The sequence below is a fragment of the Oncorhynchus mykiss genome, chromosome 3, assembly GCF_057628025.1.
Source record: "Oncorhynchus mykiss isolate SJ-2025 chromosome 3, ASM5762802v1, whole genome shotgun sequence".
Lineage (NCBI taxonomy): Eukaryota > Metazoa > Chordata > Actinopteri > Salmoniformes > Salmonidae > Oncorhynchus > Oncorhynchus mykiss.
The window spans coordinates 61,034,210-61,050,713 of record NC_143024.1 but is presented as its reverse complement, the minus strand read 5'-3'; the positions used below and the strand labels follow the sequence as shown (position 1 = coordinate 61,050,713).

The following is a 16,504-nucleotide window of genomic DNA, read 5'->3' as shown; positions in this document are numbered from 1 at the left end:
CCCACTTTGAGGATAACACTGTGTCATTGACACGCCCGCTCCGGAGGACTCTCAGTGGGCTCTCATTCTCCGTGGCCGTTATTATTATTATTATTATTATTATTATTATTATTATTATTATTAATAAGACATTTAAGGCTGCCGGCCCAGACGTCATCCCTAGCTGTGTTCTCTGAGCATGCGCAGACCAGCTGGCTGAAGTGTTTACGAACAGCCGTCTGCTGTCCCCACTTGCTTCAAGATGTCCACCATTATTCCTGTACCCAAGAAAGAAAAGGTAACTGAACTAAATGACTGTCGCCCCATCGCACTCACTTCTGTCATCATGAAGTGCTTTGAGACACTAGTTAAGGATTATATCACCTCCACTTTACCTGACACTCTAGACCCACTTAAATTTGCATACCGCCCCAATAGATCCACAGATGATTGTATTGACATTCCCAGCCTTAGTTTCATCCATTTTTGTCCAGAATATTGAGTCATAAACTAAACTGGTGTAACCTGAACAGGGCTGGGTGGTATGCCATATTTTACTGTATACCGGTATTGATGCACAGACCAGTTTGAGTTTTTACTTTATCTTCTATTAGTGTTTCAATGTTTGGTTTGCTAAATAAACTCTTTTCCAGTACACCACAACACTGACGTCACGCACAGATTTTCTGTTGTTGCTGGCGTTCAATAAGAACTGGTGTTCTGCCACCAACTTGCGCACATCTCCCTCATTTGTAAACACAGAAAGGGGTCTGTGATAGTTTACTCTGTTTTATATTTGACTCATCTCTCCCTGCTGCTGAATGCCACTAACCACACCAAGCCCTGCCCCCTGTCACTCAAGGAGAGAGCAGTTGTTGGACCAAGCACTTTCTTGTCTTTTATTAGCAAGGTTTTGCTATAATATTTTTTTTCGATGCTAATGCTAATCGCTAGCTTGCTAAATGTACTAAGAGTCAGAGCAAACACAGCTAGTTGGCTAATACGGCCTGGTACCGATTCTGATGTAGGCCTAGATAAGATACCACTGCACAAACCTGCTTATCAGAGAGTAGTAGCCAACATATTCATTCACCTAACTAGCTACATGAAGTAAGAGAACATGTAACATCTAATTAGGGTCACCTGGAAACACTGACCAACACTGGTTCTTACTCTGTCAATAATTCCTCACTGACTTATTCACGTCAGACAATTTATTCTAGGTGCTTCCCACTGTTTCCAACTATAGAATTAGATTAATCATAATTTCCATGATTCCACCAGTTAACTAGGTCTAGATTTATTTTGGCTCGTATCATGCTTTGTGGAAATGATAGAAGTGCAGAAATGTATTTTTGTTTAGAGTTGTTGAAGCTCCATTTTGAAAGAACTTATTTGTATTGCCACCCTAGGGTCATGAACTACTCAAAGTATATTGAGTATTTATTCAAAAAATCTAATACTGTCAAACTTGACAAATCGGTATATGATATTTTGTCCATATCGCCCAGCCCTAATCCTGAATGGGTGGAGGTTGCAAACAATGTACCAGGCCAGCTGTGAGTTACAACCTGATAGCAATATTTTTGGGACTACCAGGAAATGTATTGGTGAATTATATTCATCATGCATTGAACTGCATCCATCTATTCTGCCAACAATGCCTTACTGTGCATCATGGAATTGAGTCAAATATAACCTATTTTTAAAACCTTAAAGTTGGTTTTGTAGCATTAACTGGGAATTTGATGTTTTTTACTGATTTTTAGAATGATTTCATATCTGCAAAATAGTTAACCTCAGTTCTACTTTAGTGTCTGTCCTATATATAAGAAATATTACATTTTGGGGCACTAAACTACTTTTGGAGTATACAAAACATTAAGAACACCTGCTCTTTGCATGAGACTGACCGGGTGAAAGCTATCAGGGCCTATAATTATATATATTTAATCTACCACCCACTCAGATTTTAACAACCAAAATATTGTTTTTTTGTTGCAATTATACCAACAAAACACAAAAGCAGATGAGCGTGCTTTGTAATATTCCTAAAACCATAAATGTACTACTAGTAAGAAGTAATGTGGTATATTTAATTTCATACATTTTGTGACGGAAGTCTTCACAAAAATATTACAGATGAGAGAGATTCACCTGCCCCTTTAAGTGCGGGAAGTTACCATAGTAACGTGACAAGTCATATATGTGAAATTGAGTATGACCAGTAGCAGCTTCTTTCTTTTTTTTTTTCTCTTCCCTAGCAGTTGAAACTTTAAATATTGATACTACATGACCCAAAAGTATGTTTGTGTGGACAGCTGCTAGTCTGTTCTCTGATTCCAAGTGTTATTTCATAGTATTGATGTCTTCACTATTCTACAATGTAGGAAATATTAAAATAAATATAGAAAAACCCTGGAATGAGTAGGTGTCAACTTTTGACTGGAACTGTAAATGTGATCATAGTTTACTAGTTTTATTTACAAATGAAGTGAAATGCTCACTCTGGAGCCCTGACCACCCGCCAACATGGCTGGTGTTAATTTTAGGCCCTGAAAGCTGTGATCTCTTATTGATGTCTTGGTAAATCCACTTCAACCAGTGTAGATGAGGGGGAGGAGACTGGTCAAAAGAAGGATTTTTGAATCCTTGAGACATGAATTGTGTATGTGTGCCATTCAGAAGGTGAATGGGGAAGACAAAATATTTAATTGCATTTTGAACGGGGTATCGTAGTAGGTGCCAGATGCACGCCTAATGTTTGGTATACTTCCATTCTTTTTTTTTTATTTTATTTTTTTTTCTTTTTTTTTTACTGATACTGGCCTACCTACAGGCGAGCCGTGTGACACTTGTGGGCTTCCTAGAGTAAAACAACAGACATGTTTGAGATTCTCACCTTTCCATAGATGGGTCATATTAGTGTGTAGCCCAAACTAGACTACTAGATTACAACCGAGAACATCACTGTTAGTGAGGGGCTCTTCTTTCCATTGAGTGGTCATATTAGTTAGTAAGCCAAACTGTTCCGATTGACACAGACTTTTTCGAGGCGTCTCGCGGTCTGACAAGCACAGCTGTACCTCGGCCAACTTCCACCGCAGATTCGGAAGGCTGCCCTTCGGTGGATTGAGATGCAGCCCATGCAACAAAAAAAAACTGACAGGCGCAGGGAGCGGTGGGAGAGGGAGGAGCAGCATGAAACAGCTGAGATTCAGACTTTCTCTCAGTACTGGATTTCATATCAACTGTATTTAGTTGTCCAGAAGCCAAAGGCACAATCCTAATCGTATTAACAACCCATCCTCGTTGTTGCATGTTTACATTTTCCCTCAAAGTTTCGAATGGAGATGTTCATCTCTGTCACATGAAACGGCTCGCATCAGATGCGTCTTTTTAGAATGGTGTCTTCCCGCAAATTGCATTTTGGCAAATGTTTGAAAATGTGTTCAGTCTCTGCTTCATTACTGTAGTTTCATGTTTGATAATATTAGAGGATAGGCTTGCTATTGTCACCTGTTTATTCTTTTTTTTTTTTTTTTCAAGGTTTTAATGAAAAATTTCTTCCATGCATAGTATTTTCTGTTGGTCACTTCATTTTACTGTTTGGAACAAATTTAACTGTTTGTTAACCGGTTGGTTAGTCAGCAATGAAATTGACCGAATTTGCATCCCTTGAAGGAAATTTTGCGAGCCAGTGCTAACTAGCGTTGCCGCAATGACTGGAAGTCTATGGTACTGTATCTACTAGCATGCTAGCAGTTACCGTAGACGGCTTAATTTTGCTAACGCAATTTAGCAATTGCACTAACGCTAGTTGGCAACTTTCTTCAAACTGCATGCAGAGACCTAAACATGGTATCCAAGAGTTCATTGGACTCTGGGGAAGTAGATAAAGGGCTTCATTGCCAAAATCCTGAATTATCCCTGTGTCAGCCTGAAACTGAATTAGCTGTCTCAGTTATGGTCGACGCTTCAGATCAAGTCAATGAAATGCAACAGTTTTCAGATAGTGGTGCACCTCAGTGTGCTTTCTGTAGTTTGTCTCAATTTTGTCATGAAGAAATTGTAAAAAGAGCCAGACTTTCTGATTTTCCTTGTATAGTCCTAAAATAATAGGTAGATGTAAGGCTGCTGAGTAGGCTATACTTCAAGATTGAGTTCAGTAAGGTGCAACATAAAAATTGTGACGTTACATTTGCAGGTCCCAGTGACCCCCCCCCCCCCCTCGGTACAAGACTGTAGGACACACAAACAAAACTCAAGACACTTCCATTTGGACTGCATTGCCTCATTAACATCTCACCTTCAGAATGAACACAATGGGACAGCTGTGAGTGGGAAAAGGCTCACAAACCAGCTTTGTGAGCCTTTTGTAAAAGCCGTGAAATATGATTGACTGAGAATACTTTTTTTTTAGGCTTGGCATCCTACTCTGTAATGGTCACCATTCATAAAATGTCTTACTTAAACGTTTCAAGTAAGGCCTGACATAGAAGTGGTGATCATGATGCAGTCAGGTCTACTCTGCAGCGTTGGATGACTGAGAGGAATGTGGGGATGTAAGGAGGAGTAGGCAATAAGTGGTTTACCTTTTAATGTTAAGGTGGTGTTTCTCCTCTCTTCCAGGCACCATGGAGGAGCTGCACAGTCTGGACCCCCGGAGACAGGAGCTGCTGGAGGCTCGCTTCATGGGTGCGGTCACTGGCACTGGGGGCAGTACCGGGGGCAGCACAGGCAGCACCAGCGGGGGAACCAAAGTGTGTGCGCTTGCCTCAAACCCCTCAAACCCCTGATCCCCATACACTCACATTACTACAGTAACACGTGGCTGCATGTTTTTAGCTAGTCTAATTGTCTGTTAGGCTTATTTTGTGTAACAAAAATAAAGTAAATAGTTGTCATGGTTTCTTTTCAGAAGAACGTCATGACGTACCTCTGTTTTTGTTTTCAGGGAATGACGAACAATGACTGTTCAAATCAAAGTTTTGGAAGCCTGGGGTCTTCTAGTGACAAAGAGTCAGAGGTATGTTTCTTAACATGGTGGTGTTACAGTTTTAGTGAAACATTATATAATGAATCAATGTGCATGTTTGTTTGAACAGGCTCTTGTCAGACAATATAACTGGTTTTCATGGCTTTTCTGTGTTTTTTTTATTTTTTTATATGACATTCCATCCTTTGTTTGGATTAGACCCCTATGTTTTGATTGGATGTCAGATGTGGGCTGGTTGGCGTGAGCAGGGAGATCCCACAGAGGGAGAGGAGCTGGACCCTCATATGATCCTCTGTCACTGGTGAAAATGTCAGATGCAACCTAAGATGGAGAGCTAGCTCTAGAGAGAATAAAAATTTGCGGAATCTTGTTGTAATTAAACTGCCTTGTGACGCATCATACCACAAGCTCTCACCTCTCTGTACAAACACGGTCTGTGCCAGGGCAGCCTGATCACAGGCATCATGCTGCGTCTGCGCCTCCCTCCACACTGTTTTCCTGTGTTTGGCAGCACAGCTCTACGCTAATGAAGGCAAAACACAAATGGCTTCCAACTTGGGTGGGGCTGCAGTGTCGCAGCCTGTTTGTGTGGGATGGTGGGCTCCAACTTTGTCTGGAATAAAGAAGCCTGAACCACTGCAGTGGAGTGTGCGAGTATACTAGCAACCTGACTGTGCAGGTGCCTGTCTGCTCCCCTCCCTTCTGTACAGTTTGACTGGTTTAATAAGTCACGGATGGAGGCCTGTGTGTGAGCATGATCGAGGGGGAGAGGAGGAGGCAGAATAAATCCTCTCTGGCCTCCTCTGCTGCTGAATCTGCACAGATGTCACCCACACAGATGCTACCATACGTCATACACTCCCTAATGATGCACTGTTGACACACTCAATCAGACTAGCACCTGTCAGCAGATTCTCTGCACAAGGCTCTGTCCTGGTCCTGGGGTCTTGCATAAATGTCACGAGGATTCCTCTGCTTGGTTGAAATAGGCTACTCCTTTTTGATTTAGTTTGGGTTTTCTCAGTTTAAGCATTTTAATGAGTTTCTTTTGTAGGGCAGAAAGAATCCTCATATGTTATCTTGGTGGTTGGTAATTAATTAAATTGGTTGATCATGATTATTCCTTGTTTGGCGATCTTATTTTTTTCCCCCCTCCATAAGTATAGCTCCTGAAGGCTGTGTTTACACAGGCAGTCTATTTTTAACTAATTGGTCTTTTGACCAATCAAATCGGTTCTGAAAAAGATCTGATGTGATTGGTCAAAAGATCAGAATTGGGCAGTGTGTGTATACTCTGTCATTTGAGATTTGAATCAGACATTAGAAAAGGCTAGTTAATCTTTGTGCCACAGTTACCTGCTGTAGTCGCTTTTTGTCTTTATTTCTCTCAGCCTGTGGCCCAAAACTGCCAACGGGCTGCATTGGCCATAGATAAACATCCTCTCTCAACTGTTGAAATTCTAATTATAAACGATATTAGTCATGTATTTCATTACATTGAACTCATTCTCTGTACCCCTCTTGTTTGCAGAGCTCCGATGTGAAAAGGGGGAGCTCTCCTGCATATTCGGTAGGTACTCCATTGTATTTGGAATACTAGGCTATGTTCCCCTTCATTTGTCAGCTGCTGGGCCGGTAGGCAGCAGTGGTCGGTCAGTTCACCTACGTTCAGGAACTCCCTTAGCAGGCTGTAGGTTAGGCATTTTGCTGCTGCTACAGTATATTCACAACGCTTTTGTTTTTCAAAACCGTCATTACATCCTCATCTTGACATTTCAAGGAATCAAAGTAACTCTACTTGTACAACCTACCAGATGATGGTGGTTATTGGTTAAACTGAGTTTTTCTTGGACAGACTCCTGAAAAGAAACACTCTGAATCATCCAGGGGAAGAAAAAGGAAACCTGATATCCAATCAGAGAGCAGCCAAGGTAACGTCCCTTAAGCCGTTTCTGTTATGCTCCGGGTACAAATAGTCACTACTGTATGATGGCCATAATTTATAAATGATTATCAATGGTAAATGCATTTTCTCTCTCACAGGGAAGTCTATCGTGCGAGGACCCAAAATTAGTGATTATTTTGATGTAAGTTACATGAGTTGGGAGCATGCTAAATGTTTTTTAAGTGAAAGTTCTACTCTTAATGTCCCTGTGTGCTGGAGCACCACGTTTGGTGTTCATCTGAGAGGTGTTCTGTTTTGGAGAATATCAATGAAGTTCCATTTCACTCAGAGGCAGTAAACAGAATCAAACATAAAGGAGGCTTTCTGTGCCTCTGTTTTTGCCAAGTGGCAGGCAATGATGGCACTCACACTGGTGGCCTCTCTTTCTCCAGTTCCAAGGAGGGAATGGGTCCAGTCCTGTGAGAGGTCTCCCCCCAGTGATCCGCTCACCCCAGAACTCACATTCCCACACCGCGCAGGTTTCCAGTGTAAGTTACACCCATATCCACTTCAATTAATTTGCCGTCTTCTGTTTCGAATGGCAACAAGCGGTAAGTATCCTTGTCCAGGCCAGAACAGCCCAGAGCCAGACCGGCTTATTTTAAACAGTCAATGTTTATAAGTAATATTGATGGTATAATTAGATCGATATGCAAACAATTGTTGTCCCTTGTGTTTCAGATTAGGCAAAACAGCTCATCTCCTACGAGTCTGTCTTTTGGGGACCATGTGATGCATCCTAAGCAGCTAGCAGTCAAATGTGTGCAGGTGAGGATGACAACCATTAGTATGTGCGTTCAGCACTTTTTGAATAACTGACATTGTGTTGGCACATTTTAAGAATTTGTTCTATTTGTTTTCTTTGCAGACTGATCTGACGGGGCTCAAGTTGGCTGCCCTTGAAAGTAACAAGAACCTGGACCTTGAGAAAAAAGAAGGCAGAATAGATGATTTGCTTAGGGTAAGAAAAGCTATCTGATGAGCACAAAGAAAACCTCAGCATAAACACAATGAGGGACTTAACCTGTCTAGGACTGCGAAACCCCGTTCATCATCATTCATCATTTACATCATTTATGTCCAAATAGCTTCTTTTGTTTGGGGGTTTGGTAAACAAATCCAAACGCGCGTTCAGGTCCAGCCGAACGTCGGACGAAAAGTTCAAAGTTATATTACAGGTCGTAGAAACTTGTCAAACTAAGTATAGAATCAATCTTTAGGATGTTTTTATCATAAATGTTCAATAATGTTCCAACCGGACTTCCCACTTCCTGTTTGGATTTTTTCTCAGGTTTTTGCCTGCCATATGAGTTCTGTTATACTCAGACATCATTCAAACAGTTTTAGAAACTTCAGTGTTTTCTATCCAATAATAATATGTATATATTAGCATCTGGGACTGAGTAGGAGGCAGTTTACTCTGGGCATGCTTTTCATCCAAAAGTGAAAATGCTGCCCCCTATCCCAAGAAGTTAAGAACTTTAAGTGTCAGTGATATATTACTCTGGCACAACTGAACACAGATCAATTAAAACACAGTTCAGTGTGCTGCCAGTGGACTCAAAAGTACATACAAAAATGCATGTTATCCATGCTAGACTGACTGTATTAATTCTGTTTTAGAGGTCCTGGGTGTTAGAATTGTAATGATTAACCTAATGTGTGTTTCTCCATAGGCAAACTGTGATCTCAGGAGACAGATAGATGAACAACAGAAATTACTTGAAAAGTACAAAGAACGCTTAAATAAATGCATCACCATGAGCAAGAAGTTGCTCATAGAAAAGGTACTTTCATTTCAAAGTGGAATGTCTAAAGCCCGGCATGTCTGGCTTTTGACGTTGTGCCAAGTCTTTTGCATTTCCGTATGAGTAATCTGGTATTGCGTATCAGTCCGTGATGCCTGACATTGTGTATGTGTTGCTTAGAGCACCCAGGAAAAGCAGGCGTGCCGGGAGAAGAGTATGCAAGACAGACTACGGTTAGGCCATTTTACCACTGTACGACATGGAGCCTCCTTCACAGAGCAGTGGACAGATGGCTTTGCCTTCCAAAACCTAGTCAAGTGAGTACCTTAGATTCCAGGTCAACTTAATTTTCAACTATGATATGGTTGGCAAGCTACATGTATTTATCTTTCAACCAGGGATCAAAGACATCTGTAGACTTAGTACTGAAATGTACCATTTTCCTTTTTTATTCTAAAGCCTTAGCCAGGGTTAAGCGCAAGCGTAGCGGGAAATGGTATTGATTGCATATAACATCTTTATCTGCAGACAGCAAGAGTGGATAAACCAACAGAGGGAGGAAATCGAGAAGCAGAGAAAACTCCTAGCAAAGAGGAAACCCCCATCCTCCAGCAACTCCCAAGCACCAACCACAAACTCTGAGCCAAAGCAACGCAAAACCAAGGCAGTGAACGGCGCGGAGAACGATCCCTTTCTCAAGCCCAGCCTACCTCAGCTGTGAGTGCGCTTGTCCTCCTTACTTGTGGCTAAGCCTAAACACACCAGACGCTAGATATCTATGAGCATATATGCCTGATCCTGTAGCTCTAATTAGTCATTTATTTTGTTGGTTCATTCCGAAGGTTGACTCTAGCAGAGTACCATGAGCAGGAGGAGATTTACAAACTGCGACTCGGCCATCTCAAAAAGGTCAGTGTGTAGATGCCCAACCTGGCAGGGCCAGGCAACACGAGCTGACCTTTCATTGTTTCATATGTCATCATTGTTCATCAAGACAATGAAATGGGGATAAGTCATCCTGATATAGAACCACTATTAGTTTGACTGCCTAGAGATTCTGTGGCTTTTTTTTCTTCTCCAAACCTTATAGTATATTGAATTATTAGCTTTCATAGGGAATTAAGCATCAGACTGATTTCCCTAGACAGACTTTCTACCACGTCAACCGTTAGTTTTTAAAATGACTTGTCAGCCTCGGTGTAGAAGTGGGTTTTGATGCTCTCCCCTCTCCTTGTAGTCAGTCCTCTGATGTTCCTCTTTATGTCTGTTTGTGTGAATCATTACAGGAAGAAGCTGAAATCCAGGCGGAGTTGGAGCGCCTGGAGAGAGTGCGGAACCTTCACATTCGGGAACTTAAGAGAATAAATAATGAGGACAGTTCACAGTGAGTCTGATAACTGGAATGAATCTCTGTGACGTCAGGGCATATGCACAAGGGCTCCTGCTGACAACCATAGATTGTTCAGTGAGGCAGTAATGGCCATGTCGTGGTGTTTTTCACAGTACGTTACAAATCATTCTGGATGTCAGTTTTGTATTCTGCAACTTGAGGTAAAATGGGCCAGTTTTTTTTCACCGAGTGGCATTTCAGTAACAAGGTCCAACTTAATGTCTTTATAGGGATTATTCGTTTTTGTGTTGGTGGAAGTCCTACCATTTGACTTCGTTCGTAATGAGTTGCTTACCCTTTTTTTTTTTCTCTCTCTCCCGCTAAAGATTCAAAGACCATCCGACTTTGAACGATAGGTATCTACTCCTGCATCTTCTGGGAAGAGGAGGCTTTAGTGAAGTTTACAAGGTGAGTCTATCGGAGTTCATGTGTCATCAGTTGCATCTGCAAGTCTTTGTTTGAATAGACCTGTTTGAATAGACCAGTCAGAACCTTTCTGTTTATTACAGGCGTTTGACTTGATTGAGCAACGGTATGCTGCTGTGAAAATTCACCAGCTCAACAAGAACTGGCGGGAGGAGAAAAAAGAGAACTATCACAAGTATGTTCAACATTAAATAATTGCCACTTTTGCCAGGTTCTGTTCATCAACACTGTGAAAAGTAAGTTTTTAAAAAGCATTGCTCTGCTTTAGATAATTTTAGAAAAGCAGAGTCAGTTTTATGAATTACTGTAGCAATGGCACAGTTTTATTTGTAATTCGCTGGCTTTAAGCCTTTGGTTGTTCTAGTCCGCTTAGTGTCTGGGTTAGCCAATCAGTCATACCTCCACCTCTCTGCGCTCCTACTGTCTTGAGTCATTCCTTTGGTTGCCCATGGTAACACTGCTCACCTTGTTGCAGACACGCCTGTCGAGAGTACAGAATACACAAGCAGCTGGACCACCCCAGAATCGTCAAGCTGTATGACTACTTCTCACTGGACACAGACACGTAAGTGACCCTTCCTCATTATACTGACGATATGTTCTCGTGACATCCTCTCATCACTGCCTTTTACACATTGTTCCTTTATGATTGTCCCTCACAGGTTTTGCACAGTTTTGGAGTACTGTGAAGGAAATGACCTGGACTTCTACTTGAAGCAGCACAAGCTAATGTCAGAAAAGGAGGCCCGCTCCATTGTCATGCAGATTGTGAATGCTCTCCGATACCTGAACGAAATCAAGCCCCCCATCATCCACTATGACCTCAAGCCAGGTGAACAGACACACTTCACACACAGCAGGGATATTATGGTTACCTTTCCATCTGTAAAGAGATCCCCGTGTTCTCTGAGGCTATGTGCTCACTTGTTCTTTTCCAATTTCAAGGTAACATCCTGCTTGTTGATGGCACAGCTTGTGGGGAAATCAAAATCACAGACTTCGGTTTGTCCAAAATCATGGATGACGACAGCTACGGTGCAGATGGCATGGACTTGACCTCACAAGGAGCAGGGACCTACTGGTAGCAAACTGCCACCATATATGGATAAATATGCAGTGTGCCTTCAAAGTATTCACACCCCTTGACTTATTCCACATTTTGCTTTGGTACAGCCAGAAATCAAAATGGATTAAGTATTTTTCCCCCCTTTTTTATTTTCTCACCCATCTGCACATGATACCCCATAATGATGAAGGTAAAACAAAGGGATTTATTTAGCAAATTTAAATACAGAAATATGTCATTTGCATAAGTATTCGCACCCCTTTGCTTTGACGGTCCAATTGCATCATCCTTGACATGTCATTCCAACTTGATTTGAGTCCACCGGTGGCCAAATTGTTTGGACGTGATTTAGAAAGAAACACCTGTCTATATAAGGTCTTGCAGCTGACAGTGCATGTCAGAGCAGAAATTCTACCATGAAGCCCATGGAACTGACAGTAGTTCTGAGAAATATGCCTCATCACAATTCTATCTGGGGAAGGGTATAAAACCATTTCTAGAGGTTAGAAAGTTTCTTTTCACCACAGTGGTCACCATCATTTTGGAAAAGACAACAAATATGTAACTACCCAATCTCGGCCTAGAGCTGGCTGGCCAACCAAACTCAGAAACCGGACAAGGAGGACCTTTGTCAGGGAGGTGACCAAGAACCCAATGACCACTCTGACAGAACTACAGAGTTCCTTGGCTGAGATGGGAGAACCTGAGGGACGACAGTCTCTACAGCACTTCACCATTCTGGTCTTTATGGGATAGTGGCCAGACGGAAGCTACTCCTGGGGGGAAAAAGCACATGACCGCATGCCTGGGGTTTGCAAAATAGTATGTGAAAGACATGTTTTCACTTTGTCATTATGGGGTATTGTGTGTAGATGGGTGAGAGATCTATTTTGAATTCAGGCTGTAACACAACTTTGGAATAAGTCAAGGTGTATGAATACTTTCTGAAGGCCCTATCAGGACCAGCACATGATTTTGATGCTATGATGACATATGGACAGATTTTTGTTTTGTGTTCTCTCAAAGGTACTTGCCTCCTGAGTGTTTTGTTGTTGGCAAAGAACCTCCAAAGATCTCCAACAAGGTGGACGTGTGGTCTGTTGGCATCATCTTTTTCCAGTGTTTATATGGAAGAAAAGTAAGTGTTAGAACTGGCTTTATCGACTTGTAAAATACGTTTTTTAAAGATAAGTTAACTTGTCGACTTATTTTTATCTTTCAGCCATTTGGTCACAATCAGTCTCAGCAGGATATCCTGCAGGAGAACACAATTCTTAAAGCAACCGAAGTTCAGTTTCCTGTCAAGCCTGTTGCCAGTAATGAAGCTAAGGTCTGTGGGAGAAGTTGTTCTGAATATTATCATCTGACTGCAATTGTCACTCCTATTTAATATTTTGGGATTGTTTTATGATTTAGCAATTCCTGTATAAACATTGCTTTTGTTGAGACCTCTAGTGTTCATATAAGATAGATCGACATTTCAGCCCCTTTTGAGATGCATTTCTGTCCAGCCATAAGTCATGATAGCCATCATACTCAGCGTCTTGCTCCAATGTTTCATTTAATTGGTTCTGAGTGCTGTCCTTTGAATGATGTCTCCTTTATTCCCCAAGGCCTTTATAAGGCGATGCTTGGCATACAGGAAGGAGGACCGGTTTGATGTTCACCAGCTGGGAAGGGATTCCTACCTGCTCCCTCACATGAGGAGGTCCAGCTCTTCAGGGAATCTGCAGCTGGGCGCTGGTGGCTCAGGACCTGCCTCCTCCAGCATCATCTCGTACTGAGGGCTGGCTGTGCACTGACTGACTGACTGGCTGCACCACGCCTGCAGAGCCCTCTCCCCCACAGGACCAGGTGTGTGGGAGAGGAGCTGCCTGCCAACCAGCGGTGTATGGAAGGCATTTGGACCCTGTAGACTGAATGGTGTGGAATTTGGCCTTCGCCTGGACTGTTCTGGGTTTCAAATGGGTGTTTACTAAAGACATTAATGAATGGATGTTTAAAAGAACATGAGTAAATTACCTTGAAGGTTGAATAGAGCACTGCTACAGACAGTACCTTGAATAAATGTGACTAGACACTTGCTGGTGGAAGCCTTACAGGGCCTAAGGTATACCTGGCAGCCCGCCATTTAGAAGAATGAACATGGTCCTGCCGGGCTGATTTGCCTTCTAGGAGTGGACATTCGTGTTTTTGTTTTTTTTGTAGGTATGCAATGATTTCACCAATTCGGCTGTATGTTTTTTATTTTCAGAAAGTGTTGGGTTGTACAATTAGCCATGAGAATGTAATGTTTTAGCATATGTGGGGGCTGTCATTTAGGCCCAGGCAGCATACTAATGTTGAATGCACAAAATAACCAAATGTCAATGTACAGAATCCTATGCAGGAAGATTTTAATGAATTTCTTCGAGTACATGTATATTTGCTGTACAGAAGACGATTTTCAGATTTCGAACTGCAGCTGTACCATTCTGTACAAATGTTTAAAGGCCCAGTGCAGTGTTTTCCCCTTTGTTTTGTATACACATTACCACACTGAGGTTGGAACAATACTGTGAAATTGTGATAATTATGATGATGCCCTTTAGTGTAAGAGCTGTTTGACAAGACCACCTGAAATGTTTGCCTGTGTGGTGGGATGGAGTTTTGGCCTGCCTGCTGACGTCTCCAGGCGGTAAATTAGTTTATAGATCAATAAGAAAGAGTTCCAAACCTCACTGCTAATAATAGCTCGTTTTCAGTTTTCCCCTCCCCACACAGACCACTATCAATTCTTTGGTTCAGAAATTGCTATGTTTTGTTTATGACCACGTTTTCTATTAAAAATCACAGTAAGGTGATTATTACCCAGAAATTACTTGATATTGAGATAAAAATGGCTGCATTGGACCTTTAACAATTTCTTATTTTTTTCCGATTTGTTTTAAATTTTTGCTGCTTTTGATGTTGCTCTTAATTTTTAGGGCTGTATGTTCCACTCTGGGTACACAATGTACAGTTCTGTAAAAACAATAAATGATGATAAATAACAGGGAATCGCAGCATGCTATACAACGTATTTCTTTTGGAGACTACGATGGGAGGAGCTCTCCAGTGTTCTGTGACTTGTGTATGTTCTGATGGATGGATGAAGTTGGGCCTTTCCAGTCAGTGTAGTCCTGACAAGTTACAAAGCATTCCAGTCCCATCTTAAATTACATACAGTGCATTCTGAAAGTATTCAGACCCCTTGACTTTTACGTTACAGCCTTAATCTAAAATGGATTAATCACCCCCCACCCTCATCGATCTACACAACCCCATATTGACAAAGCAAGAACAGGTTTTTAGAAATGTTTGCAAATGTATTAAAAATAAACTATCACATTTGCATAAGTATTCAGACCCTTTACTCAGTACTTTGTTGAAGCACCTTTGGCAGCAATTACAGCCTCAAGTCTTTGTTATGATGCAACAAGCTTGGCACCTCTACTTCGAGTTTCTCACATTCATGTCTGCAGATACTCTTAAGTTCTGTCAGGTTTGATGGGGAGCGTCACTGCACAGCTATTTTCAGGTCTCTAGCGATGTTCGATCGGATTCAAGTCCGGGTTCTGGCTGGGCTGCTCAAGGACATTCAGAAGCCACTCCTGCATTGTCTTGGCTGTGTGCTTAGGGTTGTTGTTGCTTTGTTTAGAAGGCAAACCTTGACCCCAGCCTGAGGTCCTGAGTGCTCTGGAGCAGGTTTTCGTCAAAGATACCTGTATTTTGCTCTGTTCATCTTTCCCTCTCCTCACTTCTCCCAGTCCCTGCTGCTGAAAACATCCCCACAGCATGATGCTGCCACCACCATACTTCACCGTAGGGATGGTGCCAAGTTTCTTCCAATGAATGCCAAAGAGTTCTTTCATCTGACCAGAGAATCTTGTTTCTCATGGTCTGAGTCCTTTAGGTGCCTTTTGGAAAACTCTAAGCGGGCTGTCATGTACTTTTTGACTGAGGAGCGGCTTCAGTCTGGCCATTACCATAAAGGGCTGATTGGTGGAGTACTGCAAAGATGGTTGTCCTTCTGGAAGGTTCTCCCACCACAAAGGAGCTCCGTCAGTGACCTTCACCAATTACTCAGTTTGGCTGGGCGGCCAGCTCTAGGAAGAGTTTGTGGTTCCAAACGTCTTCCATTTCGGAATGATGGAGGCCACTGTGTTCTTGGGGACCTTCAATGCTGCAGAAATGTTTTGGTGCAGATCTGTGCCTCGACACAATCCTGTCTGAGTTCTACGGACAATTCCTTTGACCTCATGGCTTGGTTTTTGCTCTGACTTGCACTGTCAACTGTGGGACTCTACCTAGACAGATGTTCCTTTCCAAATCATGTCCAATCAGTTGAATTGACCACAAGTGGACTCAATTCAAGTTGTAGAAACCTTGGATTATCAATGGATAAAGGATGCACCTGAGCTCAATTGAGTCTCATTGCAAAGGGTCTGAATACTTATGTAAATAAAGTATTTATTTTTTTATTTGCAAAGAAAATCGGGTTGCCATTATGGGGTATTGTGTGTAGAAAAGTCAAAGGGTCTGAATCATTTCCAAATGCACTGTATCTTGTCTGGCTACATTTGCTCAATTGTGGCAAAGGAAGAAAGCTATACTCCCAAACCTGTGCTTGTAAAGATTAACTTGAGGATTCTGCCCTAGCCCAGAGTGAACACCTCAATGTACATTTGGCTCCCTGACAATATTGGGGATCATTGAGAAGGGAAGATGTGTTCCTTGTCGTTGGGGTCAGACAGGACCGATGAGACTGGTCAGCAGGCTCTTCTGGCACTGTGACCCAGTCTGATTATTTGCATGTATGATTGAGTTTTTCACTGCCCAGTAGAGTAGGCATGCTTTAGATCTAATGCTAGCAGTAACTGGGAGCCAGTGATGGGATGGAATTGAAGGGCAATGTTAACATGAGCAGCAG

At 42.1% G+C, this 16,504-nt stretch overlaps 1 protein-coding gene across 3 annotated transcripts in view; it reads left to right on the top strand.

The window, feature by feature from the left end:
• Nucleotides 1–14,592, top strand: part of LOC110520100 (serine/threonine-protein kinase tousled-like 1-B) — a 36,762-nt gene extending 22,170 nt beyond the window's left edge. For all 3 annotated transcript variants that reach the window (XM_090229755.1, XM_021597150.3, XM_021597148.3), the window contains 21 exons: nucleotides 4,612–4,742; nucleotides 4,937–5,008; nucleotides 6,510–6,548; nucleotides 6,834–6,909; nucleotides 7,022–7,065; nucleotides 7,316–7,411; nucleotides 7,605–7,691; nucleotides 7,792–7,884; nucleotides 8,600–8,710; nucleotides 8,852–8,988; nucleotides 9,200–9,388; nucleotides 9,514–9,580; nucleotides 9,958–10,055; nucleotides 10,388–10,469; nucleotides 10,571–10,662; nucleotides 10,963–11,052; nucleotides 11,150–11,319; nucleotides 11,433–11,568; nucleotides 12,580–12,691; nucleotides 12,776–12,883; nucleotides 13,167–14,592. In XM_090229755.1, the coding sequence (XP_090085881.1) occupies nucleotides 4,617–4,742; nucleotides 4,937–5,008; nucleotides 6,510–6,548; nucleotides 6,834–6,909; nucleotides 7,022–7,065; nucleotides 7,316–7,411; nucleotides 7,605–7,691; nucleotides 7,792–7,884; nucleotides 8,600–8,710; nucleotides 8,852–8,988; nucleotides 9,200–9,388; nucleotides 9,514–9,580; nucleotides 9,958–10,055; nucleotides 10,388–10,469; nucleotides 10,571–10,662; nucleotides 10,963–11,052; nucleotides 11,150–11,319; nucleotides 11,433–11,568; nucleotides 12,580–12,691; nucleotides 12,776–12,883; nucleotides 13,167–13,337 (2,196 nt within the window). In that variant the 5' untranslated portion in view covers nucleotides 4,612–4,616 and the 3' untranslated portion in view covers nucleotides 13,338–14,592. The remainder of the gene's footprint in view (nucleotides 1–4,611; nucleotides 4,743–4,936; nucleotides 5,009–6,509; nucleotides 6,549–6,833; nucleotides 6,910–7,021; nucleotides 7,066–7,315; nucleotides 7,412–7,604; nucleotides 7,692–7,791; nucleotides 7,885–8,599; nucleotides 8,711–8,851; nucleotides 8,989–9,199; nucleotides 9,389–9,513; nucleotides 9,581–9,957; nucleotides 10,056–10,387; nucleotides 10,470–10,570; nucleotides 10,663–10,962; nucleotides 11,053–11,149; nucleotides 11,320–11,432; nucleotides 11,569–12,579; nucleotides 12,692–12,775; nucleotides 12,884–13,166) is intronic.
• The last annotated feature ends 1,912 nt before the right edge of the window (nucleotides 14,593–16,504 follow it).